Source organism: Biomphalaria glabrata, chromosome 11 (assembly GCF_947242115.1).
Source record: "Biomphalaria glabrata chromosome 11, xgBioGlab47.1, whole genome shotgun sequence".
Taxonomy (NCBI): domain Eukaryota; kingdom Metazoa; phylum Mollusca; class Gastropoda; family Planorbidae; genus Biomphalaria; species Biomphalaria glabrata.
Genome location: NC_074721.1, coordinates 22,731,718 through 22,751,516, shown reverse-complemented (window position 1 = coordinate 22,751,516; position 19,799 = coordinate 22,731,718). Strand labels below are relative to the sequence as shown.

Genomic DNA, 19,799 nt, shown 5'->3' with positions numbered 1-19,799 from the left:
TGTCTCACCACTACTTAGATGTATCTGATGTCTCACCACTACTTAGATGTATCTGATGTCTCACCACTACTTAGATGTATCTAATGTCTCACCACTACTTAGATGTAGCTAATGTCTCACCACTACTTAGATGTAGCTAATGTCTCACCACTAATTAGATGTAGCTAATGTCTCACAACTACTTAGATGTAGCTGATGTCTCACCACTACTTAGAAGTAGCTAATGTCTCACCACTACTTAGATGTATCTAATGTCTCACCACTACTTAGATGTAGCTAATGTCTCACCACTACTTAGATGTAGCTGATGTCTCACCACTACTTAGAAGTAGCTAATGTCTCACCACTACTTAGATGTAGCTAATATCTCACCACTACTTAGATGTAGCTAATGTCTCACCACTACTTAGATGTAGCTAATGTCTCACCACTACTTAGATGTAGCTAATGTCTCACCACTACTTAGATGTAGCTAATGTCTCACCACTACTTAGATGTAGCTAATGTCTCAGCACTACTTAGATGTAGCTAATGTCTCACCACTACTTAGATGTATCTAATGTCTCACCACTACTTAGATGTATCTTATGTCTCACCACTACTTAGATGTAGCTAATGTCTCACCACTACTTAGATGTTGCTAATGTCTCACCACTACTTAGATGTATCTAATGTCTCACCACTACTTAGATGTAGCTAATGTCTCACCACTACTTAGATGTAGCTAATGTCTCACCACTACTTAGATGTATCTGATGTCTCACCACTACTTAGATGTAGCTAATGTCTCACCACTACTTAGATGTAGCTAATGTCTCACAACTACTTAGATGTAGCTAATGTCTCACCACTACTTAGATGTAGCTAATGTCTCACCACTACTTAGATGTAGCTAATGTCTCACAACTACTTAGATGTAGCTAATGTCTCACCACTACTTAGATGTAGCTAATGTCTCACCACTACTTAGATGTATCTTATGTCTCACCACTACTTAGATGTAGCTAATGTCTCACCACTACTTAGATGTAGCTAATGTCTCACCACTACTTAGATGTAGCTAATGTCTCACAACTACTTAGATGTAGCTGATGTCTCACCACTACTTAGAAGTAGCTAATGTCTCACCACTACTTAGATGTATCTAATGTCTCACCACTACTTAGATGTAGCTAATGTCTCACCACTACTTAGATGTAGCTGATGTCTCACCACTACTTAGAAGTAGCTTATGTCTCACCACTACTTAGATGTAGCTAATGTCTCACCACTACTTAGATGTAGCTAATGTCTCACCACTACTTAGATGTAGCTAATGTCTCACCACTACTTAGATGTAGCTAATGTCTCACCACTACTTAGATGTAGCTAATGTCTCACCACTACTTAGATGTAGCTAATGTCTCAGCACTACTTAGATGTAGCTAATGTCTCACCACTACTTAGATGTATCTAATGTCTCACCACTACTTAGATGTATCTTATGTCTCACCACTACTTAGATGTAGCTAATGTCTCACCACTACTTAGATGTTGCTAATGTCTCACCACTACTTAGATGTATCTAATGTCTCACCACTACTTAGATGTAGCTAATGTCTCACCACTACTTAGATGTAGCTAATGTCTCACCACTACTTAGATGTAGCTAATGTCTCAGCACTACTTAGATGTAGCTAATGTCTCACCACTACTTAGATGTATCTAATGTCTCACCACTACTTAGATGTATCTTATGTCTCACCACTACTTAGATGTAGCTAATGTCTCACCACTACTTAGATGTTGCTAATGTCTCACCACTACTTAGATGTATCTAATGTCTCACCACTACTTAGATGTAGCTAATGTCTCACCACTACTTAGATGTAGCTAATGTCTCACCACTACTTAGATGTATCTGATGTCTCACCACTACTTAGATGTAGCTAATGTCTCACCACTTCTTAGATGTAGCTAATGTCTCACAACTACTTAGATGTAGCTGATGTCTCACCACTACTTAGATGTAGCTAATGTCTCACCACTACTTAGATGTAGCTAATGTCTCACCACTACTTAGATGTAGCTAATGTCTCACCACTACTTAGATGTAGCTAATGTCTCACCACTACTTAGATGTAGCTAATGTCTCACCACTACTTAGATGTAGCTAATGTCTCACCACTTCTTAGATGTAGCTAATGTCTTACCACTTCTTAGATGTAGCTGATGTCTCACCACTACTTAGATGTAGCTGATGTCTCACCACTTTTTAGTTGTAGCTAATGTCTCACCACTACTTAGATGTAGCTAATGTCTCACCACTACTTAGATGTAGCTAATGTCTCACCACTACTTAGATGTAGCTAATGTCTCACCACTACTTAGATGTAGCTAATGTCTCACCACTACTTAGACCTTAGTCATTTTTAACAACAACTTTCCTCAAACTGATTGAAACGCCCCTACCCCAGGGCACGCGAAATGACGTCAAAAGGGGGGGGGCGTGAAAATGTTCAATGGGCAAAAATTTTTTTTGAATATTAACGAAATGAAACAAAGATGACCATATGACCGAATGTTTTATAATTTAAACAATTCAAGAGACGTCGTTTCATTTTTAAGTAGGTCGTTTTTTTTTTACCATTTTGGATAAAGGCGTCTGCAACAAGATCAACTCAAAACTGTTTTCAATGAAAAAGACATTTGAAAACGTCCCCGCTAACGCAGTTCTACTCAACATTTTGTTCTGACATCTATTGTACATCTAGTACACACAGACATTCTGTTACACGTTTTGATTAACAGAAACAAAAAACATAACAGACCCTCGTTGGTCATGCGAACTTTCAGTACTGGACAGTGTCGTCTCTTTTATTTGCCTTAAAATGACCTGCCTTTTCCTGTTCAAGTAGGGTGAATAGTGCTCTAGTCGCCAGGAGAATTAAATAGTGCACTCTAGTCGCCAGGAGAATTAAATAGTGCACTCTAGTCGCCAGGAGAATTAAATAGTGCACTCTAGTCGCCAGGAGAATTAAATAGTGCACTCTAGTCGCCAGGAGAATTAAGTAGTGCGCTCTAGTCGCCAGGAGAATTAAATAGTGCGCTCTAGTCGCCAGGAGAATTAAGTAGTGCGCTCTAGTCGCCAGGAGAATTAAATAGTGCGCTCTAGTCGCCAGGAGAATTAAATAGTGCACTCTAGTCGCCAGGAGAATTAAGTAGTGCGCTCTAATCGCCAGGAGAATTAAATGGTGCACTCTAATCGCCAGGAGAATTAAATAGTGCACTCTAGTCGCCAGGAGAATTAAATAGTGCACTCTAGTCGCCAGGAGAATTAAGTAGTGCACTCTAGTCGCTAGGAGAATTAAATAGTGCACTCTAGTCGCCAGGAGAATTAAGTAGTGCACTCTAGTCGCCAGGAGAATTAAATAGTGCACTCTAGTCGCCAGGAGAATTAAGTAGTGCGCTCTAGTCGCCAGGAGAATTAAATAGTGCACTCTAGTCGCCAGGAGAATTAAATAGTGCGCTCTAGTCGCCAGGAGAATTAAATAGTGCAATCTAGTCGCCAGGAGAATTAAGTAGTGCGCTCTAGTCGCCAGGAGAATTAAGTAGTGCGCTCTAGTCGCCAGGAGAATTAAATAGTGCACTCTAGTCGCCAGGAGAATTAAGTAGTGCGCTCTAGTCGCCAGGAGAATTAAATAGTGCACTCTAGTCGCCAGGAGAATTAAATAGTGCACTCTAGTCGCCAGGAGAATTAAGTAGTGCGCTCTAGTCGCCAGGAGAATTAAGTAGTGCGCTCTAGTCGCCAGGAGAATTAAGTAGTGCGCTCTAGTCGCCAGGAGAATTAAATAGTGCACTCTAGTCGCCAGGAGAATTAAATAGTGCACTCTAGTCGCCAGGAGAATTAAATAGTGCGCTCTAGTCGCCAGGAGAATGCATTTTGCAGCTTAGCAGGACAACGTTTCAATGTCGGTTTGTTTCACACTTCTTATAGGAACTTTTTTTGACCTGCGCTCTTTTATGTGAAAAAAAAACAAATTCTTTGCCTATGTAAGGAGAATGATTTCCGAAGCTCAAACTATAGGAAGACGTTTGGTGTTGAGCCCTGCTGAGATGGAAGCGCTTCCCTAGAACCACTTGGTAATTGCAATTCCATTTTGCACATAACTCCACAGACATATTTCTTTATATTGGTGCTAGAGATAAAGCGCAATCACTCTGAACATAATGTCACAGACTGTTCACAGACCTAACACAATTATCATCAAATGTATGTCAAAAACATCATCAAATGTATGTTAATGACATCATCATATGTATGTTAAAGACATTATTAACTGTATGTTAAAGACATTATTAACTGTATGTCAAAGACACTTACCTCCAGCATGATACCACAGACATATTTAATACATTGTGTTATAGCGTCAGCTGTGCCTGAGACTGTGACTGCCCGTTCAGTAGAATTCGGTAACATCTCACTTGCTACTTGAATGGACGCACCTGTAGACTGATGGACACAAGCAAGAAAGAGCTGAGATGGAGACAGAGAAATCAGACACTGCAGAGAAATACAAAGTGCAGACACTGCAGATAAAGGTGAACTTGGAACAGTAGGGAATCGACAACAACTCGCTTGGATTGGTTCTACTAGCAAACACAATTAGTATCGATCTAGTTTGTTTTAAGGAAAAGCTAAAATAAATCATTGAATGACTCAATCTGACGCAGAGATACACCAGTATCAGGGGGTTCCAGAGTTTCTTCATTGAATCTCTGTCTGGTGTAAGCCAGAATACATGACTAGTACTAACTGCTCTTTGTTGACATGACTAGTACTAACTGCTCTTTGTTGACATGACTAGTACTAACTGCTCTTTGTTGACATGACTAGTACTAACTGCTCTTTGTTGACATGACTAGTACTAACTGCTATTTGTTGACATGACTAGTACTAACTGCTATTTGTTGACATGACTAGTACTAACTGCTCTTTGTTGACATGACTAGTACAAACTGCTCCTTGTTCACATGACTAGTACTAACTGCTCTTTGTTGACATGACTAGTACTAACTGCTCTTTGTTCACATGACAAGTACAGACTGCTCTTTGTTTGTATTCAAGTTTAAAATGCGTTAACATTCTTATAAGAAGTAAAATTTAAATTATTTTTTTTTAAACGAAGCATATATTTAGTGAAATTACATAAAGTTTTCTGAATCAATCATTCAATTATTTAATTTTAATAGATCTAGATTAAAAATACTAAATGTGTGTGATTGGAAATATTTGTACAAAGCTCCTATTAACTCACTCTGGTAGACAGTAAGTACACGTTCTTTCTTGCACACTCAGATCAAGTTCAGACTTGACACAATTATTCATTGACATAGACAGGAATGAATCAATAAAAAAAAATGTGAATTCAAGTCGTTCACTTTTTAAATTTAATTTTTTTTTTTTATAAATACATTTAAAAAGCGATCACCCAGATATTTTCTTCTCTCCCTATCTCTATCCCCGTGGTCCAGACCAGTGATAGGATCAGAACCTAGTGAAAAAACTAAAAGCATGAAATTGCGCTCAACAAAAACAATTGATAAAAATATTTCTAATCGCACAGATTTGTTATTGATAGTCTAGATCTATTACAAATTTAATTACATGACTGACCCATGACTTGCTTGTTTAACATTATATTGCACTAGACATATGTTACCCGCGACCCGCGGGTCATTATTTGCGCATTACTGTCGATATAGTCACAATTAAACGAAATAATAATGTAATAAGTAAATCGAATGTGTCAATGTAAAAATAGTGTGAATGAAGCTATCAAAAAAAAAAAAGCTAATAGGCTTAAATCCATTTTTTCAAATTAAAACATTTGCTTGTAGGCCTACATGGCCTATATTTGATTAAAATTTGAGATGAATAGACTTAATTTTGTATGTTCATGTGTTAAAGTATAAAGTAGATCTTGAGGTAGACATAGATCTAAATCTACACTAATCTAGAGTTAAAAATTGGCTTTTATAGAGTTCATTCTGTGTTGCGCATGCGTGACCTTTTTTCATGAATGAATATAGGCCTATCTCAACACGGCTAAGCAACTTTAGCGAACAGCGAACGAATGTATTAAAAATGCTTTAGAAAAAAAAATTGAATGTTAAATTGATTAAAATATCAAATGAATGGACAATAATTATTATGTTTATGTGTTAAAGCACAAAACTATCTTTGCGAAAAGAAGTTTTATCATCTTAGATTTCATTAAGAGTTTTAGACCTAGACCTAGGAACAGACTCAGTAGAGAGATGTGTTAATGTGTAACCAATTGGTAATGTCTAATGAAAGAATGTTCGCCAGGAAATCTGTAGTCACAAATATCAGGATCTAATTTATGTAAAAAATGCTTTTGAAAAACAAAATTTAAGGTTAATTTTATTACATAATGAAATCAATGGATCTTCTTTTGTATTTTCATGTGTCAAAGTAAAAAACTATGTGCGCAAAGTGTATTTCTTAAAATTAAATCTAGGTCTAAATCCTTTCGATCTTTTCTCATGTCGACATTGTTAACCATGGCCTAGATCCATAAAATCTATAGCTGTAATAGAGTCGGACAACTTTTTTTTTTTTTTGAGGGTCTTAAATTTGTTTTAGGGCTACAATACATACACTACGGTCTAAGTTAGTACCCAAGGAACATTCCTGCCTAGTTTTATCAAGATTGGTCAAGCGGTTTTGATGTCTATAAGTAACATACATACATACACCTCACATTCTACTTTATAATATAGATTTAGCCAACTAGTTTGTTTCAAGAACCCTAACTCCTTATATTCTATCTATTCTAAATAAAAGTGCCATTTCTGTCCTAGAATTTTCTCTTCATCAGCTTCTCTTCCTTTCTTTGTTCTTTGTTTCTCTTTGTTCCTTCCCTTCAAGACTTTAGGTGTAACATGGCATGTACTCCCCAGGGTGACGCCAATGGATAGGTCCACGATAAAGGCGGTGCCGTGGCAGTAGCCAAAATAGCAAAGGTGAAGGACATTTTTGTTTGACTTAGCACGATTACAGATTAAACTTCCAATCTGTTCGAGAGTCAATTAAATAATTCCTTTCTTTTCACGGATAAATAGTCCAAAGTTATCTGCATGTAAGTGACTACATGAGTAGGACTTACTTCTCTAATCTATGCAAGTATCTACATGTCTAGGACTTACTTCTCTAATCTATGCAAGTATCTACATGTCTAGGACTCTAATCTATGCAAGTATCTACATGTCTAGGACTTACTTCTCTAATCAATGCAAGTATCTACATGTCTAGGACTTACTTCTCTAATCTATGCAAGTATCTACATGTCTAGGACTTACTTCTCTAATCTATGCAAGTATCTACATGTCTAGGACTCTAATCTATGCAAGTATCTACATGTCTAGGACTTACTTCTCTAATCAATGCAAGTATCTACATGTCTAGGACTTACTTCTCTAATCTGTGCAAGTATCTACATGTCTAGGACTTACTTCTCTATTCTATGCAAGTATCTACATGTCTAGGACTTACTTCTCTAATCTATGCAAGTTTCTGCATTCTAGGAATTACTTCTCTAATCTATGCAATCGTCTACATGTCTAGGACTTACTTCTCTAATCTATGCAATCGTCTACATGTCTAGGACTTACTTCTCTAATCTATGCAATCGTCTACATGTCTAGGACTTACTTCTCTAATCTATGCAATCGTCTACATGTCTAGGACTTACTTCTCTAATCTCTTTGATCTTGCAACCTTGTTTTCCAATCAAAGAACCACATTGACTAGCTGGTACAACAAGACGGAGCGTTACCGGGGGTTTGGGGGTGGTGGGAGTGTTCTGAAGGTCCTGTAAGGAAGACAACTAGGTATTAGCAATTTGCAAGGAAGACAACTTGGTATTAGCAATTTGTAAGGAAGACAACTTGGTATTAGCAATTTGTAAGGAAGACAACTTGGTATTAGCAATTTGTAAGGAAGACAACAAGATATACGCATTAACATTTGTGTTTGTAGTGGAGACAGCTACATCTGTGTATTAACATTCTTTATAGACAAAAACTTTGTGTGTACACTGACCTCTTCATGCAATCCCAAAGACATACTGAAAAGTACAAAGGACTGACCTCTTCATGCAATCCCTCAGACATACTGAGAAGTACAAAGGACTGACCTCTTCATGCAATCCCAAAGACATACTGAGAAGTACAAAGGACTGACCTCTTCATGTAATCCCACAGACATACTGAGAAGTACAAAGGACTGACCTCTTCATGTAATCCCACAGACATACCCAGAAGTACAAAGGACTGACCTCTTCATGCAATCCCACAGACATACCAAGAAGTACAAAGGACTGACCTCTTCAAATTTTTTACAAATAAATCCAAAAGCTCTGTGGATGTTATCTGTTGATCCAGTGATAGTCACTATTCTCTCAGGACAGGAACCGTCAGAAATGTTGATTTTGGCACCACTCTGGGAAGAAGATACATGCATATTTTAAAAAGTTTAAATTGACTGAATATAAACGAAGCAAAGATTACATTGTCTATATATAGGCCAGTGTCAGAGATATTTCGTTAAGAAAATCTAGTGACATTCTAGTCTAACATTAGAAATAATTTGAATAATGAGGTACAATCGCATACAAGTTTATGAGACACTCATACCGCACTTTGACAACTAGTCAAGGAAAGCATTATTAAGAAAGTTAAAAGTTAACAAGCAAAGAATGAAAATACTTTTTTCAAAAAGAGCTCATTTAAAGGAAAGAAATTCACATTTACAACTATATAACTCTGTGATGTGGAATATTTTCCTATTTGCAATATTAAATACAATATTTAGTGTCTATTATTATTTGACGAACTGGTTACTTTTTAAATTGATGTGTTTTTTTTAGGTACAATAAATAATTGTTTAAAGTTTAAACTTGATCCGAGAATGGGTGTGGGAAAGTAAGGTTTTCGAAATTTTATGTCACGACATTTGACTATCATGTGAAACTACATGCCACTGAAGACAAAAACAAACAACACAAGAGCTCATTAGCTCCCCTTACAATGCAATCATTAACTATAACAATCCGAGAGAATCTTCCCAATGACTGATATAAATGTTTGGTGGAATTCTAATGGTGTAATTCACACATTGTAAGACACATTTCATCAAGGAAACGGAGTCATGAGAGAGAGAGAGAGAACAAACTACCAATAAATGTTTCTAATTCATCACCAATAGTAAACTCAGGTGTACATCAAGGAACAGTCTTAGGTCCACCAATGTATCTAATTAACATAAATGACCTACCAAATTGCAATCCCACAATTTAGAGGTCCTTCAGGATAGAAGACTATAAAGTAAAGTAGCAATAATAAATGAAAAGTTATCAACTTACAAAACCTAAAGAAACTAGAACAGACACAGAGCCAAGAGATTTAGAGGAAACAAAATATTCACATTGGATTCAAATAACAACTTAAGCAATATCACTCAAGTTAGAGACCCTTTAGAATAGAAGACTAGAAAGTAAAGTAGCAATAATACATAAAACACTAAACCATAACTTACAGATACAAAAAAACGAAACTTAAAATACTCAGACAGAAAGCTATTCCATATGCTAGGACAACTGTACAACTGTCCCTTCTTCCCTAGTGGAGAGCGTGGAATGGGTTAAATCAGGAAAAACCAACGACTTGGCAGAGTTAAGTCGCTGATTAACATGCATGACTAGATTGACCTAGGGACACGGGTAGGACTTAATCACCTTCTTTTTTTAAGTAACGTCTGCAATTTATAAACTATGACTAAACACTAAGCTATCTATAGGCGACTATGTGAAGGAGGAAGTATCACACACTCCATTGGTAGAATGCAGTGTGCTCTAAGTACAGTTATGTTTGACTGTTATCACCAACAAAAGCAACACGAATTTATTGTTTGAATTGTTGGTCACTGCAAGTTTTTATTTTCTCCAGGCGAGATTTTCTGTGAAACTATGAGAACACAGAAAATGCCCCCCCCCAACCCCAAAGCTTTAACGCGAGGACACGGCTAAATAAGTTTGTTGTACTATCCTGTACTGTAAGTATCATCTTATCTCTTGACAGTACCTGGGGAAGTTAACAAGATGCCATTAACTACAACTGACTTTTAAAAAATCTATCCATCCAAACGTCGGTCTGTCTATCTGTCATCCATCAGTTGTATCGAAAACTCTTGTCACTAACAGATATAGTTGTTACTCACACACAAGATACATGGAAATTTGTAAAGAAAGGGAAGTAACACTAATAAGTCGAAGTGAAAGTAACATTTTAGTCTAGTGAACTGCCCTTGCAGTGCAGCTTTGTTAAGGGGAGATAAATTGTTTGAATTTTTGTGAAGAGTTATCTAGTTACCAAACTTTTTTTCCGCGGTAGACATTGCTTAATAGAATTCTTTCTTCAATTGAAATAGTCGCAATGTAGTTGTTTCCATTCGTTTATCAATGTCTTCAATCTTTGAAAGTCCATCGCTCTTCTCAACGAGTTATGTCCCCTGAGTCTCAACAGAGCGCGCTTCAGTCTTCTCCTTCAATCAAGTCCATTCGATTTGTCATGTCTCCGCCTTATACGCTCTTGGAGGATGTACATTCTAGCTGTCATATCTCCGCCTTATACTGTCTTGGAGGATGTACATTCTAGCTGTCATATCTCCGCCTTGTACGCTCTTGGAGGATGTACATTCTAGCTGTCATATCTCCGCCTTGTACGCTCTTGGAGGATGTACATTCTAGCTGTCATGTCTCCGCCTTGTACTGTCTTGGAGGATGTACATTCTAGCTGTCATATCTCCGCCTTGTACGCTCTTGGAGGATGTACATTCTAGCTGTCATATCTCCGCCTTGTACGCTCTTGAAGGATGTACATTATAGCTGTCATGTCTCCGCCTTGTACTGTCTTGGAGGATGTACATTCTAGCTGTCATGTCTCCGCCTTGTACTGTCTTGGAGGATGTACATTCTAGCTGTCATGTCTCCGCCTTGTACTGTCTTGGAGGATGTACACTCTAGCTGTCATGTCTCCGCCTTATACTGTCTTGGAGGATGTACATTCTAGCTGTCATATCTCCGCCTTGTACTGTCTTGGAGGATGTACATTCTAGCTGTCATGTCTCCGCCTTATACTGTCTTGGAGGATGTACATTCTAGCTGTCATATCTCCGCCTTGTACGCTCTTGGAGGATGTACATTCTAGCTGTCATGTCTCCGCCTTGTACTGTCTTGGAGGATGTACATTCTAGCTGTCATGTCTCCGCCTTGTACTGTCTTGAAGGATGTACATTCTAGCTGTCATATCTCCGCTTTGTACGCTCTTGGAGGATGTACATTATAGCTGTCATGTCTCCGCCTTATACTGTCTTGGAGGATGTACATTCTAGCTGTCATATCTCCGCCTTGTACTGTCTTGGAGGATGTACATTCTAGCTGTCATATCTCCGCCTTGTACTGTCTTGGAGGATGTACATTCTAGCTGTCATATCTCCGCCTTGTACTGTCTTGGAGGATGTACATTCTAGCTGTCATATCTCCGCCTTGTACGCTCTTGGAGGATGTACATTCTAGCTGTCATGTCTCCGCCTTGTACTGTCTTGGAGGATGTACATTCTAGCTGTCATATCTCCGCCTTGTACATTCTTGGAGGATGTACATTCTACCTGTCATATCTCAGCCTTGTACATTCTTGGAGGATGTACATTCTAGCTGTCATGTCTCCGCCTTATACTGTCTTGGAGGATGTACATTATAGCTGTCATATCTCAGCCTTGTACATTCTTGGAGGATGTACATTCTAGCTGTCATATCTCCGCCTTGTACTGTCTTGGAGGATGTACATTCTAGCTGTCATATCTCCGCCTTGTACTGTCTTGGAGGATGTACATTCTAGCTGTCATATCTCCGCCTTGTACGCTCTTGGAGGATGTACATTCTAGCTGTCATATCTCCGCCTTGTACGCTCTTGGAGGATGTACATTCTAGCTGTCATGTCTCCGCCTTGTACTGTCTTGGAGGATGTACATTCTAGCTGTCATATCTCCGCCTTGTACTGTCTTGGAGGATGTACATTCTAGCTGTCATGTCTCCGCCTTGTACTGTCTTGAAGGATGTACATTCTAGCTGTCATATCTCCGCCTTGTACGCTCTTGGAGGATGTACATTATAGCTGTCATGTCTCCGCCTTGTACTGTCTTGGAGGATGTACATTCTAGCTGTCATGTCTCCGCCTTGTACGCTCTTGGAGGATGTACATTCTAGCTGTCATATCTCCGCCTTGTACTGTCTTGGAGGATGTACATTCTAGCTGTCATGTCTCCGCCTTGTACTGTCTTGGAGGATGTACATTCTACCTGTCATATCTCAGCCTTGTACATTCTTGGAGGATGTACATTCTAGCTGTCATGTCTCCGCCTTGTACTGTCTTGGAGGATGTACATTCTACCTGTCATATCTCAGCCTTGTACATTCTTGGAGGATGTACATTCTACCTGTCATATCTCAGCCTTGTACATTCTTGGAGGATGTACATTCTAGCTGTCATGTCTCCGCCTTATACTGTCTTGGAGGATGTACATTCTACCTGTCATATCTCAGCCTTGTACATTCTTGGAGGATGTACATTCTAGCTGTCATGTCTCCGCCTTGTACTGTCTTGGAGGATGTACATTCTACCTGTCATATCTCAGCCTTGTACATTCTTGGAGGATGTACATTCTAGCTGTCATGTCTCCGCCTTGTACTGTCTTGGAGGATGTACATTCTAGCTGTCATGTCTCCGCCTTGTACTGTCTTGGAGGATGTACATTCTAGCTGTCATGTCTCCGCCTTGTACTGTCTTGGAGGATGTACATTCTACCTGTCATATCTCAGCCTTGTACATTCTTGGAGGATGTACATTCTAGCTGTCATGTCTCCGCCTTGTACTGTCTTGGAGGATGTACATTCTACCTGTCATATCTCAGCCTTGTACTGTCTTGGAGGATGTACATTCTAGCTGTCATGTCTCCACCTTGTACTGTCTTGGAGGATGTACATTCTACCTGTCATATCTCAGCCTTATACTGTCTTGGAGGATGTACATTCTAGCTGTCATGTCTCCGCCTTATACTGTCTTGGAGGATGTACATTCTAGCTGTCATGTCTCCGCCTTATACTGTCTTGGAGGATGTACATTCTAGCTGTCATGTCTCCGCCTTATACTGTCTTGGAGGATGTACATTCTAGCTGTCATGTCTCCGCCTTATACTGTCTTGGAGGATGTACATTCTAGCTGTCATGTCTCCGCCTTATACTGTCTTGGAGGATGTACATTCTAGCTGTCATGTCGACTTAAAGAATATGCATTGTATCAGCCTTATCGTAGATTGTATACTCTGTATCTGCCTTGTCTTAGATTGTATAGATAGTATCTGTCTTGTCTTAGATTGTATAGATAGTATCTGTCTTGTCTTAGATTGTATGTCTTAGATTGTATACTCTGTATCTGCCTTGTCTTTGATTGGGGGGGGGTGGACAGAGAGGGAAAGAGAGACAGGGATGAAGAGGGAGAGAATTCTAGTACTAAAAAGTGAATCCTATATGCCATATTTATGATATAGACTTAAAGTTCACATAGACTGGAAAGTCTGGACGGATGAGTGCTATAGTGATTTCTTGTCAAATCAAAGTTTTCAGGATTGTATTATTAAACTAAGAACACCATCATTAGCCCAAAGCATATTACAAGACTAAAAAAAAAGTCTTTACGTCAAAATGGAATACTATTGAAACCAAGCCAAAGTCTTGAATAAGTTAGATAATACTGTTTCCAAGCCAGAACTTACGGTAATGTATAACATTTATAAAGAAGTTTCTATACTTAGAGGATAACATCCGTAGAAGATTACGTCATAGAATTGGACCATATCAATAGATGTGTTGACATCGACCCGCTAAAGTTCTTGAGTTATCTGCAAAGTATCAACACCATTCCCCCCCAGCTCTCAGACTCGCCATGTAACACAACTACCTCCCTCGCCCCCCCCCCCCCCCCCCCCAACACAGCCAGTATGTCCCAGGCTGCTTATGAAAAGCAATTAAATCTGTACACTGTGCGGTAATGGTATTGATTGAGTGAGTCACGTATCGAACTGATAGTCCAGGTCCAGATGTTACTTGCTTGGACACAGAGTCCAATATGTGACAGAAAGTTGACTTGAAACATCGAACACTCTATCAACTAAGAAGACTTTATTTGTCTCTGTTCAGGGGGAAGGAGTCTGGAGGGTCAGTGTTTAGTTTGGAAGAATTGTTATTAACTGAATCACACAAATATTTACTGATCAATTATGGTTGAACTCAAAAGTGTTCGGTTGGGAGTAAAATGTAAAAGGAAACGAACAGTTGGTAGATGTTCGGATATTAGGAAAAATAACAGATCAAGTTAGAGCACAAGTGAGCATAGGAGTTCTTGATATAGAGAGCGAGAGTATGTAGCTAGACAAAACAAAAGAAAGTGGTATTATGCCAAATAAGAAAGATTAGTTTGTGACCCTTAATCAAACAGATGAAAAGAGAGAAAGAAGTAAAATCTTGGTAATCGCTAGATCAATAGGTGACATTTTATAAAACAGTTACTCTTATTAATAAAAAAAAATTGTGTCCTATATAGATCTGCTACTGACATTATATAGATCTGCTACTGACATTATATAGATCTGCTACTGACATTTGGTGGCTTTGAGTCATTTACACTAGGTTATTGACTCTGTATAAATATCTTCGCAATCAGTATGAGCTTTGATCGTATTATTGTTATTAGTATTCATCTACCCGTCACCGAATCTACTTTCTCTAAATCTTGCGGTGTAGATCAATGAGACACACTTCTCCCAGCACGTGTGACACGAGACACAAATCTGCGACATACCAGCTTCGTAACAGCTGTAGCCGTTAATGAATTGATTTCGTTGCCCCGACATTTCAAGACTTAATCACATCCAACATTTTACACGAAGGCAAGACGGAAGGGTGCCATGACGTCTGCTGGAAGGGAAACAAAAAGGTGAATGTGTGTATGTGTTTTATAACGAAACCAAGTGACAGCTTGTAGAAAGTAGTGGCGACAGTCTTCAGGGTTAGTGATCAAATACAGCGCAAACTTAAGCTACAAAATACACAGGCCGAGACATTGGTATAGAACACTCACCCGTAGAGCATTGGACAGCAAAATATTGGCGCAAGTCTCCTTCTTAGCACAAGAAGATCGAGAAACAAAACAACCTACAAAAGTCGGGTCTAAACTCATAGGACATTTTTACAAAGCATCACACTCTATCTGTTTGTCTGTCTGTTTGTCTGTCTGTCTGGTAAAAAGTGTGTACACGTTATCTCTTCCATTCTCGGATCAAGTTGAAACTATGAATCGATAAACAAAAATAACCAATGAGTCAATTAATTACTGATAATTAATTATTTTGTTTAATAGCAACAAGGGAAATTAATTCTTCTTTATTCACAGATATAGCTATATAGATATATGTAAGGGTTGGTCCCCGTATAAGCAGTGGTGTAGCAAGGTACCCGTTGGCCCGGGCTCAAGAATATGTTGATGGGCCCCTCCCCCCTATGTGTGACAAAGAAATCCAGTAGTTTGTATGTATCAGTACATTTACTAAAGACATTCCAATGCAAGTTCATGAACACAGCTGACAGAACCATTGACGACCATGTTTAACTACTGTTTAACACATCTAGTGAATATAATAAGCAAGTGGCTGCTGTTGTTGTCTAGCTACGCCAATGAGGATATATTGTACAGTTTGAAAAGTCATCATTGTCTTGGCATCGTATGTAATTGAAAGAAAGATGGTGATATTGTATTACTTAAGAGCATTTGTTCATTCAATCCTGCAGACTTCTGGTTATCACAAATATGAAAACCTACAAATGTTTCTCCGATTGCAATTTCTTTGGGTAGTTCGTCATCGGAGTTTACAAAACATTTTCAGAAAATAATGTTAATTTAATACATTTTTAATTCTCTTTGAGTGCTGTCAATCATGATAGAGAAAAATGGCGCAGATTGAATCTCCTTTAGATGTTGTGCTAAAATTGCATTGCCCAACAGGTCTATTATCTCGTTTAGAATCTGTTTGTCGATGTAAAGGGTTGTGTTTTTGTTTTCTTAAGAATGTATGTACTGTTAAGACATTGTCTTTGTTACCCGTGTCACCGAAACGAGGCTCTCTCACGATGACCACTAAATGAAAGGTTGTTGCATGCTAAAGTTAAAACTAACATTCACTAGGCGATGACTTCTTTCAGTCAGTCAGTGTCAACTTCTTCAATGTGCTCCTTGTTGACATCACCCACCGTTCTCAGTCGTTCATGGTGTCTGTAGGTTTGACAAGCTTGTTGGTGAAGTGAAGCCATTAGTTGGCCTATCTTTTTTTGATGATACGATTGGAAAACAAACAACATTGATGTCAGGGTATAAGCCCGAGACCAATGAGACCATCCGAACAACTTTCCAGTGCACATACCAGACGACAAAGCAGCCATTCAAGACAATATTCCACGATAAATGTAATTATCGCTATATCATAAATATTTTTGTTATAAACATCCCCCTCCCCAGTACGGTTACGATAAGTAGCTAAAAAGTCAACATCTTTGATGTTTCCCTAAGTAAAAAACAGAATATGATGTTTCTTTTTCTTGTTTAATACCTATATACCTACCTATATACCTTGGTAATGGAAACATGAAAAAACAAATGCTTAGTTTAAAAAAGAAGATAAACAGGTGATTACTATCAGGCTATCAGCGGTTTCATTCACAGGCTATCAGCGGTTTCATTCACAGGCTATCAGCGGTTTCATTCACAGGCTATCAGCGGTTTCATTCACAGGCTATCAGCGGTTTCATTCACAGGCTATCAGCGGTTTCATTCACAGGCTATCAGCGGTTTCATTCACAGGCTATCAGCGGTTTCATTCACAGGCTATCAGCGGTTTCATTCACAGGCTATCAGCGGTTTCATTCACAGGCTATCAGCGGTTTCATTCACAGGCTATCAGCGGTTTCATTCACAGGCTATCAGCGGTTTCATTCACAGGCTATCAGCGGTTTCATTCACAGGCTATCAGCGGTTTCATTCACAGGCTATCAGCGGTTTCATTCACAGGCTATCAGCGGTTTCATTCACAGGCTATCAGCGGTTTCATTCACAGAGAGGGAAAAAAAAAAAGAAAAAATGGGAGTATGGGACCCAAACGTCAACACCAACGCATCGTCACCACATTACAATGAACCTGAAGTAAGCAGGCCACAATTGGTCATTAGTTATGGGACCAGGCGATATGAAACCCCTACGCGCCTTAAGATTTTATAAGTCCAGATATTGTATGTAGGCATAAGGTAGAGCTTATGTTACCCTGGCCTCATGGTTGTTTCACCATCGGGTGTGAAACTTTAAACATTTATTTATTGTACCTAACAAAATATAAAGCAATTAAAAAATGAACCAATTAGTCATTGAGATAAATAAAAGGTATTTCTAACTCTATTCATTTATTCCTAACCCCAATCCTAGAGTGAGCAATATATAGGTGTTGATATACAAGAAAGACACAGAGGTATCTATCTATTTCTATAAAAGATTGACATAGATCTTTTTTTTTTTGTTGATGTTTTAATAAAACTGTTGTCGATGTATTCATGTATGTGTGGATCAACAGATTCGGTATAGATTTATTGTTATGTCGATAAAAAAGATTCTAGAGAAATCTAATGTATGTATGGCATGATCAACAAGTCTAGTGAGCTCTATTTGTTAGCCACCATGACAACCAGCAGTACAATCTATTACCAACAAAAAAAGATTGTGGACCCAGTGTCACGTGACAAAGTTGAATGTGGACATAGTGTCACGTGACTAAGTTAAACGAGGACCCAATGCCACGTGACTAAGTTGAATGTGGACCCAGTGTCACATGAAAAAATTGAATGTCACGTGACTAAGTTAAATGTGAATAGTACTACTTACATCTTCTCTAAATTTCTTGATGTTATCTCCTTTCTGTGAACAATCAAAAATTAAATTTGATTAAAAAAAACTAGAAGGAAATATTTGAAGAGAAACACCAACAAATACATTGAATCGACAGTAGACATTTCTATTATCAATCAGTCATGAAATCATTCTATTATCAATCAGTCATGAAATCATTCTATTATCAATCAGTCATGAGATCATTCTATTATCAATCAGTCATGAAATCATTCTATTATCAATCAGTCATGAAATCATTCTATTATCAATCAGTCATGAAATCATTCTATTATCAATCAGTCATGAGATCATTCTATTATCAATCAGTCATGAAATCATTCTATTATCAATCAGTCATGAAATCATTCTATTATCAATCAGTCATGAAATCATTCTATTATCAGTCATGAACTCAATCTATTATCAATCAGTCGTGAAATCATTCTATTATAAGTCATGAACCCAATCTATTATCAATCAGTCATGAAATCATTCTATTATAAGTCATGAACCCAATCTATTATCAATCAGTCATGAAATCATTCTATTATCAGTATTATCAGTAGAATGTAAGGTGTATGCATGTATGTATGTAAGTATGTATGTATGTGACGAATAGAATGCATAACCGTTTGACCAATCTAGTATATATATCAATTCACTTATAACTCTGCTTGTCATCTAGTTAGGCTGTGTACATGTCAATTCACTCCAAACACTGTGTGTCATCTAGTTAGGCTGTGTATATGTCATCATATGACATCTTGTCAGTCATTTAGTTAGACTAGCATTGCATTGGAATGAACAGAAAATATCCAGACCTTCACTCTTATAAAAAAACAAAAACGACTGACGTTCAAACATTGTTGGCCTGACCCATTCGACTTTGATAGAAAGGTTTAAGATGACACAGAGTAGATGTGGAAATAGCTAGACTCTGTGGAACACAAATTGTTATAGTTTCCTCCCTTGTTTTTAGATTTCCACGTAGATTAACCATGATTGTCTAATAATAGTAGTGATTATTACAATAGTGATAGGCCGAATGTTGTGTCCATCAGATATGGCAATCTGGGTTATAATATTGGCCTCTGGTGTAAATTACAAAGGAGAGCATATCTATTACATTTATCTAGTGCTAATGAGGTGAAGCTCTGTGTCCATCGATGTCCATATGTCTCTATAGTACTACCACATTTATTCAGGTGGGAATCAACTGAACCATAGTGTCAATAGAATAGTGTCAATAGAATAGTGTCAATAGAATAGTGTCAATAAATAGAATAGTGCCAATAGAATAGTGTCAATAGAATAGTGTAAAAGACACACTCCAGCTAAGACCACGTCAAATCACACAACAGATTGAATTCTTTAGGAAAAAAAAACGACTGGAAAGCTTTGACATGGCAAACCTTTTTCAGGGGGAGACAATACACCTCTTAATGATCAAGCACAGTGTTCTCCCTTAGCGGAGGAAACGAAAATCGATCAGATTGCGTTGCCAATGTCAACAATCACCCTGGGAAGTCATTAATTTGATGAGTTTAGTCTTTGAACAATTATTCTGTTGCTAAAGTTTAACATTTTTTTTTTTCTGAATTATGGAGTTTCATTTTTAGCGGCCCCCGAAAGAGGAAAAGACGCTATTAGTTCTGTGTGGCCTGTCTGTCCGTCCGTCACATTTCAACATCAGA

General features: G+C 38.1%; 1 protein-coding gene across 28 annotated transcripts in view; it reads right to left on the bottom strand.

The window, feature by feature from the left end:
• The window catches only part of LOC106054873 (poly(rC)-binding protein 3-like), a 370,092-nt gene that overhangs the window by 29,921 nt on the left and 320,372 nt on the right, over positions 1-19,799 (bottom strand). For all 28 annotated transcript variants that reach the window (XR_008773547.1, XM_056003498.1, XM_056003496.1 and 25 more), the window contains 4 exons: positions 18,100-18,132; positions 8,390-8,506; positions 7,758-7,877; positions 4,364-4,492 (listed from right to left, as the gene is read on the bottom strand). Coding sequence is in view for 27 of the 28 variants with exons in the window: in XM_056003498.1 (XP_055859473.1) it covers positions 4,364-4,492; positions 7,758-7,877; positions 8,390-8,506; positions 18,100-18,132 (399 nt within the window). In the remaining variant the exon portion in view is untranslated. The remainder of the gene's footprint in view (positions 1-4,363; positions 4,493-7,757; positions 7,878-8,389; positions 8,507-18,099; positions 18,133-19,799) is intronic.